At 46.5% G+C, this 15,634-nt stretch overlaps 1 protein-coding gene across 1 annotated transcript in view; it reads left to right on the forward strand.

The window, feature by feature from the left end:
• Positions 1-15,634, forward strand: part of diaph2 (diaphanous-related formin 2) — a gene marked incomplete at its 3' end in the record, with an annotated part of 154,502 nt that overhangs the window by 138,036 nt on the left and 832 nt on the right. Inside the window, exons 15-18 of the mRNA XM_042073980.1 lie at positions 2,799-2,917; positions 4,428-4,492; positions 6,941-7,042; positions 13,231-13,293. Coding sequence (XP_041929914.1) covers positions 2,799-2,917; positions 4,428-4,492; positions 6,941-7,042; positions 13,231-13,293 — 349 coding nt within the window. The remainder of the gene's footprint in view (positions 1-2,798; positions 2,918-4,427; positions 4,493-6,940; positions 7,043-13,230; positions 13,294-15,634) is intronic.

Consider the following 15,634-nt stretch of genomic DNA (forward strand, 5'->3'; position numbering starts at 1 on the left):
AGTTGCACAAAATATGCAACATTTAGTCGTGTATGGATTTGGAACCTAATATCCTCTCTGTTGATGCTCTGAAGTGATCTCTGGAAATGAAACGCATCGCAATGACTCCTTTGCCAGCATCATAATGCCACCCGCTCAAAGCAATTAATTTATTTGAGACACATCAATGCTTGTCCCCCCCCCCCCCACCACCACCACACATACATACACACACACACACACACACACACACACACACCTCCTCCCCCACACACATTTCTCTCCATTTCCTATCCTCTCTCCACGTTTCCCTAAACAGGGACTCGGAGCAGACCTTTGATTAGCTTATCTGCATCGGGTGCCATGTTGTGAGCCCTGTGCCCGCGTGGTTCCCTGCCAGGCTCGCGGTATCACTGAAAAGCATAAGGCGGCGTGCCAGAGACCCCCGCCACAAAATTAGAGCGCGACAAATCCGGCATAGATGCTCTCCTCCACCGCCTAGTTTGGGTCCCCTCTTGATTTCCCTTTGGGCTTGTGAAAACACCCGCATACATAGAGATCAAGGGTGAGCGCTAAATATAGGATAGCACGCGCACGCTAACCACACAAAGCTTAGCGGCCCCTCAGATATAAACCAAAATATGGCCTTTGAAAAGGAGTTAAAGATCCATACAAGGTGTCTATACAGGGATGCTGAAGTAGAGTCAGGAATGGGAGTCAGTTGGCCATTGCAGAATCAGTGGGAGGTAATGGGAGTGGTAGTGGGAGGTATATTAAAGTAAAATGTAAACAAAATAGCACCTTTTTATTTTGGTTTAGAACTGGTTTGATCAGTTTCCGGATTGAGCCTAGTCCTAGAAAAAAAACAAAAAAAAAACAACAACAACATTTAAAAGAAAAACCCCTCTGAAAAATAGCTTTCAGTATAACACCAGGTTTGAATTGACAACCAGTGTACTGTGTATACTGTAGCAATAACCACCTTCAGCAACATTTAATTTTTACAGTGTTCAGGAATGTAAACACAACCCTGTCAATGAATGATAATATTACATTCGATGATAATATTTCAGTAGCTGGAGATTCTGGTCACGAATAATGTAATGGCCCAACTCGAGGGGCAGCACCAAGCGTGCATTTGAAAATCTCACTGCACGCAATTGGATAACACAATACGACCAATGTTTACTGACTGATTCCGGACTTTGACGCACTTGGACACTACGACTGTCATCTGTCTAGCTCGCCTCTGGCCCGCCTATATTAGATACACCTAATGTGATTGGCTCCCCGCGATACAAGTGGCAAAAGTAACGTGCATCATTACTCATTGCCAGAGTGTCTCGCAGAGACAATTCAATTGTGCTCTTGTGAGAACTCGACCAATGTTTCCAGGGTAACATTTCAGAGCAAACATTGAAAATAGCTTATTGGAACGATAAATGAAATAGTTCTCTAATCATTCTGTGAGCACTCACACATATTAGTGATATGGAAGCCTAATACACCTGCTCACTTTCATTGGGATTCTTTCTCCCTGCCCATCTTCCCCACAATGAAATGGCCAGCCAGTTATCTCAAGGAAAAGTGGATGCTAACTGTGTTTGCAGCCCTCTCCTCAGGCCATGTGGTGGAATCGGGTCCCATTTCCTGTTAAGCGCACTCTGAGTGTCTAATCCCAATCATGTAAAGTTGCGGAGGGACTATGGAATCAACCCCCCGCCCCCATCACTTCTTGGTATATGTACACAGAACCTGTGAAGGTTAAGGGCAGAGAGTGGTTGAAAATCAAACCGTTTTTTTAAACGCGGGGAATTAACCACCACTGACCAGGAGCAGTGGACGGAATTATCCGCTGCCACCTGAGGGGGAAGATTTCGAACAGGGCAGCAAAGTCTCTGGGATTGGGCACTCCAGTCATTAAAATGCAGTCCCTGTTTCGCTGCAAGGGGGGGTGCAGCAGGGGCTGAACGGTGCGCATAGGCGGAGGAGATGACACATTTTCCGGTCGGGGGGGAAATTGCATATCTGCCTGAGACATTCAAGGTCATGCTTGGAACATAATTATTTGCCACGACGGAGCTCGGCTTAAGTTGACATTGTATTTGCTAAATGTCACTCGCAATTAAAGTTGATAATATAACTTGGAAAAGGTCAGACGGCGGCCCGGTGTGCTGGCGAGGAGTCCCAGGCCCATTCACCAGCAAGTCAGCCTAACTAACGTGCCGTGCCTCTGTCATGCACGCAAGCGGAGAACCATGTTCCTCTCCTCCACCACCACCCCCCCACCCCCCCTCCGCCTTTGTGCTCTTAATTACACAGATTACTCTGATTAGATTTGTGTGCCTGGGTTTCCTTGGTGCCACTAATTGCCAAGAGATGATTGCAAATTAGCCAAGGAGGGGCCAGGAGGTGGTGCCTCAGCTTGTCACCTTGGACACAAAGTCACGGAGCTCCTGTGAAGCTGAGCAACTGAGACATGTACTGTACTGCGTGAGGCATATCCTGTGTTTACCTCTATAAAATAAAAAAAAACATAATAATAACAGACTGATGTATGACATGTGTAGAACGAGGAGCTGTTAGTAGCTGTTCATGTGGGAAATGTGTTTGGTTGAAGTTAGCATTTTCTTTAGTCTCTTCTATTTCTCTACTCTTTTATTTATAATTCACTTTTTCTAACTTTCTAACACCAACTCTCTGACTCTCGCGCTTTCTTTTTTTCTCTCTCTCTTTCTTTCTCTCTCTCTCTCTCTCTTTCTCTCTCTCTTTCTCCCTTTCTCACTCACTTGTTCACTCTCTCTAATCCGTTCCTCCAGGCCTCAGTACTACAAGGTCATTGAGGAATGCGTGGCTCAGGTGGTTTTACACCGCAGTGGGATGGACCCGGACTTCGGGTACCGGGAGCGTCTGGATGTGGACTTCACCCACATGATTGGTAGGTTCTCCAGTGGCTCACAGCATCACAGTTTATAGTTCTCTCTACTAGTGTCTTCTGTACAGCCCTCTTTAGAACTGTTGCATATGCTTTGATATTTTCATTAACTGCACTCCATACTGTACACTGCTGTGCATCTGTTTTGTTTTCTTATTCTAGAGGGAGGTCCTAAATACAATTGGTATATCTCTGTGTGGAGATGAAGTCTATAAAATAAATACAGTAGCTGCTATTTAATCTCTCTCTTTAGGCACAAATGAAATGGTGTGCTTTGTGTAGTTCCTGCAGTTGTACATTACATTCCACACATAGCTTAATCTTAAGGGCGGGAAAGTCTATTAAATCTTTTTTGTTTTAAAATAAAGAAAACACACTCCATTGCTAGCTAAATAAATTAACATAGTTTGCCTTTAAACGATGCATTCGTTAAAAAAGGTACACAAAACGGTAAACTCCAGACACATAATAGAATAGGCAGAAAAAAGGAAATGCCTATAGATGAGGTCTCCCAGCCGGTGGTGCAGTAGTAGTCTGAACAACTTGTTACAGTTATGACTGATTCATCTTTCCTAATAGGCCAGAACAATACTGCACCATAAGTCTCCTCTCAGTCCCCGCAGCAGGGGGGCGGGCAGCAGCGCTGCTAAAAATGTAGCCGTGGCCCTGCAGTAGATTTCATTAGCTGCCTCCCAACACCCCACCATCCTTTCCACAACTCCGCAACCACCTGCATGCACCTGACATGTCAGATGAGGTGTCGTAATTACACATAAATAATGCGTAAGGCGAAGCTGGAAGTCCTTCACATACACTTCTCGTCAGACGAGGCAGGGAACTCTTCCTTTCAGTTTGCCGTTTCTTCGTGGGTGAGTGAGTAAGCGAGGGATGAGAGAGAGAGAGGGAGAGGGCCTCAATTGAGTTGTGAGACTAGCTCCTCAGAGGATATTTATTTAGATGAGTGGGTAATAATTGGTTGTTTTCATCACGAAGGGCTGGAAAGCGGGGGTTGTTTTAACGGAAAAAAAACAAAACAAAATTGCACTTCTCCACTCTTCCACTTTATCTGACTGAGAGATGGATGAGGATCGGGGAGAGAACAGCTTCTCAACAGAAATGCATCGGCCAAAACATAACAGTTTCTTTTTGTCTCATTCTGTTGTCTCATGCTGTTATTTTTAAGGACATACTGTACAGTATGCTTCGGTTTACATCTTAAACATGCTCAGCTCCTATGCGATATGCTGCAGGTAGCATTTCCCTGTTTGCCAGTTTCTTGCCAGTTTACAGATTTATGCATGTTTTTTCACAGATTTATGCTGTTCACTCTTGTATGTTAAAATCCTTCCCAAAGGTACAATGGCTCCAGAGACATTAAGAATGTCATTGAGGGAATCACATCCCATTTGTTTCTCCATTTAGTTGCGTGCGTGCGTGCGTGATGCGTATGCGTGTGTCTATGTACTGTATCTGTGTCTGTGTACATGTTAAAACATGTTGTTTTCTCCAACAGACCAGTGTGTGGACAAGGCGAAAGTGGAGGAGAGCGAGCAGAAGGCCACCGAGTTCTCGAAAAAGGTGAGGCGCTCGGTCCTTGTCCTCGGTCATTGGTATGCGGCCATGCCTCTTGTCATCAAACTTTTTTCTCCGTGACTTTTCAGACAGGCTATTGATCGCTGTGTGCTGGTCAATAGCTGGCAGCAGCTGAGCCTGATCTGTATCAGTATTGGCCCGATCAATGCAGATGCGCCAGTATAGGTTGTTTGTTTGTGCCCCCACTGGGTGGGAGTTAAAATATGTAGAGACACCGTTTCAAAAGCGTTTAGTCTTCTGGCCCATTGGTCTTCTGCTCCTACAGCTCTTTTTTCCTAGTCCTTTTTCAACACTGATTGATTACCTCCTTTCTTACTTGCCCACACACTCACACATGCACACAATCACATGCAGACACACATACACACGCACGCACGCACGCACGCACGCACGCACACACACACACATGACCACCTAGTAGTCTATAAAACAAACAAAACTAGGATTTGGATGAATATATTGACTGTTTCTGGTTTCTGGTGAGGATTTGAGATTGCATTGAGTAGTTTAAATAAAACAAGATTTCAAAATGGCTTGCATAGTTTGTTTAGGCTATTAATGTGTTGTATACTGTTAAGTACATGCCTAAAATTGTGGTCCATTTGTGGAAAAAGGGTAGACAGGATCCTAGGTTCCTAGGTTCCTAGCTGGCTGGTGGGTGGGGGGGCTGTCAGTGATGGGAGAGTGGGTAGAGTGTTCAGCATCGTGATTGCTTGGTGGATGAAGCTACTTGACAGTCTGGTGGTGCGGGAGCCGAGGCTCCTGTACCTCTTTCCAGAGGGCAGGAGGCTGAACAGTTCGTGTGCAGGGTGGGTTGTGTCCTTGACAATCATTAGTGCTTTGCGGGTGAGGCGGGTGGTGTAAATGTCCTTCAGGGAGGGGAGTGGTGCTCCAATGATCCTCTTAGCTGTGTTAACAATGCGCTGGAGGGTCTTCCTGTTCTGATCTTTGCAGCTTCCGCCCCACACTGTGATGCAGCTGGACACGATGCTCTTGATGGTCCCTCTATAGAATGTGGTCATGACGGGAGGCGTGGCACTTGCCTTCTTCAATTTGCGCAAGAAGTAGAGGCACTGCTGGGCTTTCTTCGCCAGTGATGCTGTGTTGGTGGTCCAGGAGAGGTCGTCGCTGATGTGCACCCCCAGGAATTTTGTGCTGCTCACTCTCTCCACAGCATCTCCGTCGATGGACAGTGGTGGCAGTTGTTTGTGGCCTCTCTGAAAGTTGACAACAATCTCCTTGGTCTTGCTGACATTCAGCAGGAGGTTGTTGTCTTTGCACCATTTGGCCAGCAGGTCTACTTCTTCTCTGTAGTGAGCCTAATCGCCCTTAGTGATGAGGCCCACCAGCACACACCCTTGCGGGGCCCCCGTGCTCAGGGTCAGAGTGCTAGAGGTGTTGTTCCTGACACGTACTGCTTGTGGTCTCTGCAACAGGAAGTCCAGCAGCCTGTTGCAGAGGGAGGTGCTGAATCCTAGCTTGTCCAGTTTGCTGATGAGTCGTTGTGGTATTATGGTATTGAATGCTGAACTAAAGTCTATGAACAGCATTCTCACATATGAGTCTTTATTGTCCAAGTGGGTGAGTGCTGGATGGAGGGCAGAGCAGATTGCATCCTCTGTGGATCGTTTGGCTCGGTATGCAAACTGGAAGGGGTCCAGGGTGGGGGGTAGGGTGGCTTTGATGTGTGACATGACTAGCCGTTCGAAGCACTTCATGATTATGGGCGTGAGTGCTACAGGACGGTAGTCATTGAAGCATGATGGTGATGATTTCTTTGTTAGTGTCAGCGTTAGTCTTTTCACAACAGCGACACCTCTGTTCAGGAGAATATTGCAACTAAGTGTCGCGACCACCACGCACGAGTATAAATGGTTACGGCGCTTCTGTGACGTCACATTGTCGCACTACTGGTCGTATGCGTTGAGGATGTGGGACGTTTAAGTCTTTCAGGGACTCAGAAATGTTTGTTAAGGATGTAAACCCCTCTTTGTACTGCCTCTCTGTCACTGTCGTTCTATTGTGACCATGACTTGGCAAGGGGACTTCAGAGAGGTTCTGGTCCCATGTGGGTCTAGGTGGGGGCCTGGTCCCCTGCTGTGAAGCCCAGAAAACATCACTCAGACACAGGTTGCCTTTTCGCAAAAGGTTAGGCCAATCACCCCATATGAAAGTCAGGGTGCTGCTGCTCCAGACGCCCGGAGAGGGGAGTGCCGGCGTCCAGCTGTGGTGGCATATAAATAGGCAAGGTGTGAGACGCCGGGGCGGCGGAGTGTTGATGGGTCCCGCCGTCAAAGCAATCCCTCTGAGACACCCTAGGTTCTTAATGTCTGTATTTCTCGGTGTGTGTGTATCTTTCTTTCTATCTCTCTCTCTCTCTCTCTCTCTCTCTCTCTCTGTGTGTGTGTGTGTTTTTGGCTGCTGTGTTTGCAGTTCGATGAGGAGTTCAGCGCACGACAGGAAGCCCAGGCTGAGCTCCAGAAGCAGGAGAAAATCAAAGGTCTGGAGGCGCAGATCACCACACTGCAGGCTCAGGTAACCACACACACAGCAGAAGCACAACCAGTCAGACCCACCCCCCCCCCCCCTCCCCTACACACACACACACACACACACACACACACACACACACACACACCACAACACACACACCACACACACACACACAAACCACCACCACGTCTGAGCTCTCTGTCAGCAAGGTAAAAGCACACCTGCGGATCGCATTCAGGTAGGGCCCACCCTACGGGCAGCTAATGCACCAGGCCCTCACTTAAAGGGCTCTGCGAACATGCTGGAGGCGGCACACCCACGGTGGAGATAAGTAACATCAATCCTTCAGAGCGGAAAGAGGGAAGCGGAACATTTACCCATTTACCCTCCCTACCCAGCACTCGCCTACCGCCTACCCCCCCCCCCCCCCCCCCACACACACACCCCCCCCCGGCTCTAAGAAGCTCGAAACCCCCCAAAGTCTTTGGTAGTCTTGAAGTTGCTGCATGTGCAGTGTAATCAACACACGCACACACACACACACACAGAGACATACACAGACAGACACACACACACTGCTGCTAGAAGAATGCTGTTCACTCAAAGAAATGGCCTCAGAGCTAAGCTCATTGTGGCATTAGTGTTAGTGGTAAAAGGTGTGGAAAAAAAACAAAAATCAAATACAATCCCACAAAATGAAATCACAAAAGATAAAAAATCCATTGTTTTTTAATATTAAGTCTGGAAATGGCCTTGCAAGCGTGGAAAGTGAAGGTTGAAATGGGTTTCTTGGTAAAAAGACTCTCATCCTGGCAGTACTAATTTGGTTAAATTGAAACCATTTTATCATGAATCATGAATCTCGTGCAGCATTAAGTGAGTATTCTTGAGACTTGTGGGACAGTTTGATTTAATAAAGGACCGATCACTCCCCCCTTCAAATAGTAGAATTTCATATTTGCGAATGGCTTTCATCGTAGCCTGTTCTTTGCCGTTGTATCATCACAAAGAGGGATTGCATTTCTCTCCTGACCCATTCACATCATCGGGTCCTTTTCCAGACAAAACCTTCAAACCAGAGTGGGGAAAATGACTGCTATTTCCTCCTTAACCTAATTTGAAACACTTAGAGCTGCCTTAGGGACAAAAGAGTAGTTTTGCTTCCTGCTTACGGAATTTAATAACAAAGAGCAAAAAAAAAAAAAGAGAGAGGCAGGAATTGAAAGATGGATGGCATGCATGGGTGAGATTGTGTTTAGTTTGTTTTTTCCCCTTTACTTTTCACTTTTCCTTCAGACAACAGATGTGTTGCAGTTGCAAATGCTCACGCTCCATCTTCAACACTTTCACTGCTCTCTCCTCATCCTGCACCTGCACATTTACCTCTGTGTGTTTGCCAAAAGGTGTTGTTTCCCACCTCCGGCTTCCCATCCTCTTTTTCTTCCTCTCCCTCCCTCCCTCTCTCTCTCTCCTCCCTCCCTCTCTCTCCCTCCCTCCCTCTCTCTCTCTCTCTCTCCCTCCCTCTCTCTCTCACTCTCCACACAAAAGACCGAGTGGCTATCATTAAGCCGGCTGGCAGTGCCGTGCGCCATTCATTCTCACTTATTCGCCAAATGGGCGCATTACTCGCCCTGGTGGCAGAGGGATGGGGACAGTTTGTGTGTGTGTGGTGTGTTGTGTGTGTGTGTGTGTGTGTGTGTGTGTGTGTGTGTGTGTGTGTGTGTGTGAGAGTGTGTGGGTTTGAGTACTGAGGCAGAGGCTTCTCTTCATCTGCGTGCCACCCCCATTCCCCCACCTCTACACACACACACAGACACACACACCACACAGACACACACCACACACACACAACACTTCATCAGCCTGAGAGCTATGCGTCGCCACTCCTTACCCACCCCTCTGTACTAGGCCCGTTCATCACCCAGCAGAGAGAGAGAGAGAGAGAGAGAGAGAGAGAGAGAGAGAGAGAGAGAGAGAGAGAGAGAGAGAGAGAGAGAGAGAGAGAGAGAGAGAGAGAGACCTCTGCACATATTCATGAGGTCGGGCTGAAGTGGTCGTGGCCCTCTATATTTCTCTCTCCCTTTCTGTGTCTCTCTCTCACACTCACACTCTCCCTCTTGTGATGTCTCTTTTTACTCTCCCCACACACTGCTTCCTCTCTCACATCATTCTCCATCATCCCCCTTGTTTTCTGTGCATAACCCTGTGTGTGTGTGTGTGTGTGTGTGTGTGTGCGTGTGTGTGTGTGTATGCGTGTGTGTGTAGTGTGTGTGTGTGCCTGTTGCTTTCTGGCTGCATTCTCTCAGGCACACACTGCTCTCTTAATCTAGCTCTCACCTGTATGCTGCTTCCTATTTCCCACCACCCCACCCCCAATTCACCTCTCTCTCTCTCTCTCTCTCTCCCCTCTCTCTCTCCCTCCCTCCCTCCCTCTACGGCCTCCTTACTCCCTCCACCCCAGTTCACCTCCCTCTCTCCCTCTCTCCCTCCCACCTCCCTCCCACCTCCCCCACGCCTCTCTGTGGTTTCCCTTCCCCTCCGCGCGCCGCACCCTGCTCCTCTCCTCCCCTCTCATCTCCTCCCCTCTCCTCTCCTCCCCTCTCCTCTCCTCCCCTCCCACCGAGCCGGCCTGTGCTCTTTGAAACTCTGCCATTTGTGCTTCACTAACAGGTAGAGCAGTGAGGCTGGGCCCCTGAGACTTACGCTGTCTCTCTTCCTCCGTGCTCTCTCTCCGCTCTGAAGACTTGAAGGGGCTTGCTTACCTGAGCTTCTCTTTCGTTCGTTCCTTCCTTCTTTCCTTCCTCTCTCATTTCAACACTCTCTCTTTCTCTCTCTCACTCTTTAACTGTCTGGCAGTTCACTCTCTATCTCTAGGTCTCACTCATTCTCACTCTATTTGACTCCCTCTCTCTCTTGCACCTCTCTATCTCACTCTTCCAGTCACGTAGCATCAGGCGTCATCCCATGTCATGGGGATGGGTATGTACAGTGTTTTCTAAGAGAGTGGGCTCACTCACTCACACTCACTCACTCACTTCACTCACACTCACTCACCTCACTCACTCACTCACTCAGTGACTCGCTCGCATCACTCGCTCACCTCGTTCTTTCACTCATTCGTTTCACTCACTCACTCACTCACTCACTCACTCACCTAATCACTCACTCATTCACTCACTCACTCGTTCACTTACTCACTCACTCACTCACCTAATTACTCACTCGTTCACTCACTTCATGCGCCTACTGTACCCCGTACTTTGTAAACACATGTGTTGTCATACAGCCATGGAGAGATGTGCAAGTGATGTGACGTTGCAGTGAATGCGCCTGTCTACAGTATGTGCATCTCCAACTAATGGTACCGAGAGGGGGGCGGGGGGGGTAGAGAAGGAGATAACATACAGTACCGTCTTTTGATAAAGACATACCTCAGTTGATCCAGCCTGGCATAACAAGCTCCCACACGCCAAGCTTCTGTTACAAGAGGAGTTTGTGCAGTCGGCATCTGAGTGTGCGGGGTTGTGCTTCGCCTTGCATTATGTAAAGCAGCACGACACAAAGGAAGGCTACATCTCCTCTCATTAAGTAACATTATCCCTGCTTAGCTTTAAATTGTTGCCTGCTCACAAAACTATTTGGTGAAACAAAACAACAAAAACAACAAACAAAAACTATATTGAAAGTTAACATGTATATTCTGTCCCCCTTTTGCATTCCATTTATATCATGAATTTTTTTTTCTCGCCATCATCAAACAAAAGTAATAACTGCTTTACACTCTTATCTTGTTACACCAACCACATGTTTATCACAAACTTGTCTGGTGCCGGTGTTCAGGTGTGGTAGAAGCAGTGAATTCCAGGCACAAATAAAGACGCCTGGTTTGTTCATCAAAGTGGCCACCCTGCATCTGCTACTGCAATTGAATATGAATGAAGAGCCAGGCGGGGAGTGGGGCCACACTGCGGATCCCAGCGAAATGAAAGACGCCGCGTCTCACAAGCCCCTGCTCTTCTTCACCCTTCCTCTACCAGCCACAGAATTTAATGAGTGTATGAGTGTGTCTGTGTGTGTGTGTGTGTGTGTGTGTGTCAGGGTTTGCATCTGTGAGTCGCTATTGTAGCAAGCAGTCTTTTTGATGTGCCTGTTTGATTATCCCACGCCCGATCCAATCCGGTCGGCGTGTGTTTGCATGTAAACACCAGCGGAACATAATAAAATCACAGCACCGGAAACTCATCTGCCAACTGCGTTTGGCCCTCGCACTGAACCCCCCCCCCCCCCCCCCCTTCTTCGCCACCCTCCCCCAGCTGTTAAAAGAAGAAGAAAGAAGAGTCTGAAAAATCAAGCTTTGCAATTAATAATTCAGCGCTGAAGTGATACTGCACTATACCCTCGCTCCACCATCACCCTAATAGGTTTTAACAACCTCTGCAGGGTCACCCAGGCCACTGCAGAGAGAGAGAGCAAGGGACTGGAAGAAATAGACAGCTTCAGATAACAAATACTGAATAAAGGGGAAAGCCAGAGAAGGAGTGACAAAGAGATGTGGAGATTGTGCCATTTCCTCTCAAATGGCCCTGGACTCTGACAGTGATTGAGATGTGATTGGCGGCACCATGGAGAAATTAGCAAGTTCGTTGCCATGTACTTTGGCAGTTACCATAGAAATAATGTAGGGGTTACTGCTACGTCCTCCTTCCTTTGACACATAATAGGCTAAAGTCTCAATGCCTCAGTGGGGCATCTCAGGCATTTTCCTGTGTGAGTATGAAACATGTGTGCAGGACTGCATTCAGGGTAGGTTTAAAAAAAAAAAAAAAAAAACACATAAAAATAATCACAAGTTGGCGTGCAACTTGACGTGCTTTTGAGTTGTGTGGCTCAACACGAGGGAAGTTCCCCCCCCCCCCCCCCACCCCCCCACCCTAATGCACTTGCAGTCAGCTCCCCAAACTTTACTGTAAAGTAAAGGCCCTTGATCAGACTTTCAAATGGACGGAAGGCTCCATCGTTTTTTTCCCATTACATTTTGTTATAAATATTTAACACGGTGACTGTTTTGGCCGGTTCAAATCTAGTGGACTAACATGATATAAATATATTTGAACAGCACTGCAGTACGCTCCAAACTTGATGGTATTACGACACACCCTTATATTCCATCACCCCCCCCCCCCCTTTTTTTTTCACCCCCCCTTAGCAAAATAGGTACACATCTCCAAATAGAGTTTAACTTTTTGTAGAACAAAATAGTTGGAATGAAAATAATTCCGTCCCCTGTAACTACTTGTTTTAATATCAAGATGAAAGTAAATATAAGCTATTTTAAACTGTAATCTCCATCAAAAGAAAAGATAATCAAAATCTTAGTAATGGACACATTGAGACACACAGCTAATGTTGTATAGGCCAAATGTATAATACCAAGCAGAACAAAACTCAAACCAAACGGCCATTTGGAGGAGAAAAGAATGAATACATCACATAAACATTGCTTGGCACTTGCCCTAAGCTGCATAATTAATTATTCATTTAATGTCCTGGAATATTAATTCTGCTGTGCTAATAATTGACAACATACATCTGATACAAGCCTACAGTATACTGTATATGACATTATACTCTCCCCATTTAACATAAGCATTCACTTTCCAATGCTTTAATGGGTACTTCAGGCCTTATTACCTCATCTAAAATGTTCACAAATTGTGCCTGAGCTTAAACTAATTCAACCTAGTTACATGTATGGAAAAAAAAAGTTTGTACTGCTGTAGCAAAACAGTCATTCTACTGTAGCAAAATAATTATTCTACTGTAGCAAAATAGTTTAGCCGCAGTCTGCAGGTGTTGTCCTGATTGATGTGCTATCTCAGTAGGTTACCACTGTTTCCTATCACTTCCTTCTTCCTGCGCCTCTGCAGCACTGACTTCCCCCTCATGGCGTTTATCTCTCAGACTCCTGCTGCTTCTCTTCCTCGCTGCTCTCTATGTCTGCTGCTCACTCTTAAACAAACAAACAAACAAACAAAATGTTCTTCTCTACATCTGTTTAACCTGTGTATATGTGTGTGTGTGTGTGTGTGTGTGTGTGTGTGTGTGTGTGTGTGTGTGTGTGTGTCTCTTTTTCTTCCTGTGTCTGTTTGACATCCACTTTTCCTGTGTCTTGTGTTTCTCTCTCTCTCTCTCTTTCTCCCTCTCTGTTCATATACGCTCCACCTGTCCAGTTAACTAGTGAGAGAGACAAGCTCAAAGAGGCTGAAAAACTCCTCAGTGAATCTGCTGGAAAGGTGGGTGATCTCTTGGGGGCGGGATGCACTGTTCTGTGTGTCCACTACAGTGTATGCCTTCTCAGCATGTCCGCCCTGTTCACCACGCATGCTTGACCGTGGTCCAGTGGTTGTACTGATAACAAACCCCACTCATGCATTCAAACAAACACTCTGTGTTTTCAGACAATTGATAATAATAATAATAATAATAATAATAAAAAAAAAAAACAGCAAACATGCCTTTGGCATCGGCTTCACATGTGTTCATCCCACTTGCTACTTGGGAGTTGCTGCTGCTGTTTATGATACTGTGGCAATTTCTGGCAAACAAAGGCAAAAGGGGTAAGATCTTCCCCGTGAGACGGCATAGGGATCAGAGAATCGGGTTCCTCAGCCATTCCGTCCTTGTATTGCTACCCACAGAAGTAAACAGTGTCTAATTGAATTTAGCCCGGAGATGAATTTTAGGAGGGTTTAATTGCACAACAGCTCCAAGTTAATTATCAGAACAATGAGTGTTTCTGCCAGTCACCCTCTCCCCATGAAGAATCCTGGAGAATTTTGATCCCCCCCAACTCTGCACTCCAAGCCCAGGCCGCAGCTTGTAAGATGGGTTAGATTTGGTGTCGCCCCAGCGTGCTAATCAGGCCTCCAAATGAAAGTTGGCTCAGGGCTGGCAGCCAAGAGACCATTACGAGCGAGCGCGAGAGAGATGTGCTGTGCTCCTGCTCTGACCCGCTGCAGACCGATCAATGTTCAAGCGTGGACAGCTAGAATTCATCATAAAAAGTCTTTTTTTTTTCCTCCTCTGAGCTGGATAGGTTCTACTTGTTTTTTTTTGTTGTTTTTTTTTTGGGGGGGGGGGGACTCTATAAGGCAAGAGTTCTGGAAGATGGGGGATGATGCATACTGTAGATTAGAAAAACCAGGCGATGGTACTTGTTGTGAGTGCAAAGATAGGAGTGACATTGAACTAGTAGAAGAGCCACTACTGACATGTCCACAGGGTGATTGAGATTCGATGGCATTCCCTGCAGTGGTCCCATGATGCTCAGTGGGCACCGCAGTGCCCGTGTTGCAGAAGCGCCTGTTCTCTAATTTACCAGCTAATTTCCATCCATTCTCCTGCATCAGTCTTAAAAGACAAAATGGGGCCATGGTGGGTGGCAGTTTGACAGACACGTGATCACCACGGAGGGAAACAAACTGAAGGGGGAGCTCATGTCGAGGGAGTTACATATTCTAGCATGGCTACAGCAAACACTGAATTTCCCCACCGGACCTCATATAATACACAGTCCACCGGACGCACGGAGCTGTGTAATCAAACACTCTATAATGTGTCTGAAACAGCTGACATGTCCCTGACATTACCACATTATCAGGAAGAGTGTGCAAGGACACGCTTAAAAGAATTGGCTTCGAGAAAATACCAAAAGTTTTTTTTTTTTTCTTTCATTTTCTTGGAACATCGAGTTTACATTGGAAAGTAGTGATGATGCACGGTTGATCTGGGAGCATGAAGATTAGGGGCCAGTCACCAAAGGGCATGTCATGCCAGCAGAATAGGCTCTGTATTTGAGCCATTTGCATATGTCTTGCCACCTATGATATCAATGATTATAAATACCTATTTGTGACACATGGCATTTTGCGACTTGGCAGACCTGTCAGTGGACACCTCCGCCTGGCCCCTTATCGATAATGAGTTTCATTTTGGTGTCTCATGCGCAATTGCCCCTGCTTTGTTTAGGCCGTGTAGATAGACAATGAGGAATGTGCGATTTCTTTAGCAGACAGAAGCCACTGGGTTCTTCAGCATAGCGAAGCCCTTCTCACCTTCTCTCTCTCTTTCGACTCTCAACCTCTTCCTTCTCCAGCGACGCGTATTGTTTTCTCGCCTCTTCGTATACAAGGTTTAAAAACAATGGCGGCCTACGAGCGTGCTCACATCAGCGTTGCCTGGAAGCAGAATTAGTCTTCTCATTACTTAAGCATGGTTCAGGTGGCTGCCTTCCATTCATATGCTCAATCTATTAGCAAATTACAGAGGCAATTTACATGCTAATCAAGTCTGATGGTTTACTCTCATCTGTTATGCTTCATGATATTAAATGAGATAAATCCAGAGGCACACACAGCACCCTCTACATTGAGAATCCAGCTCAATAGTATATAACGGCTTATTATGCAAGACTCTCGGTTTGGGGTCTCTGCCATACAAAGCAAAATAATGTAGTTTGTGTAGAACTCCAATAAGAATCAAAGCATCCCTTCCAGCATGGCCAATCAACTAAAATAATTGAGAGTGACAGTCGGTTATTTTGGGTGTGATACTGTGCCCGAGTGATGACCCCTT

Source organism: Alosa sapidissima, chromosome 20, assembly GCF_018492685.1.
Source record: "Alosa sapidissima isolate fAloSap1 chromosome 20, fAloSap1.pri, whole genome shotgun sequence".
Lineage (NCBI taxonomy): Eukaryota > Metazoa > Chordata > Actinopteri > Clupeiformes > Clupeidae > Alosa > Alosa sapidissima.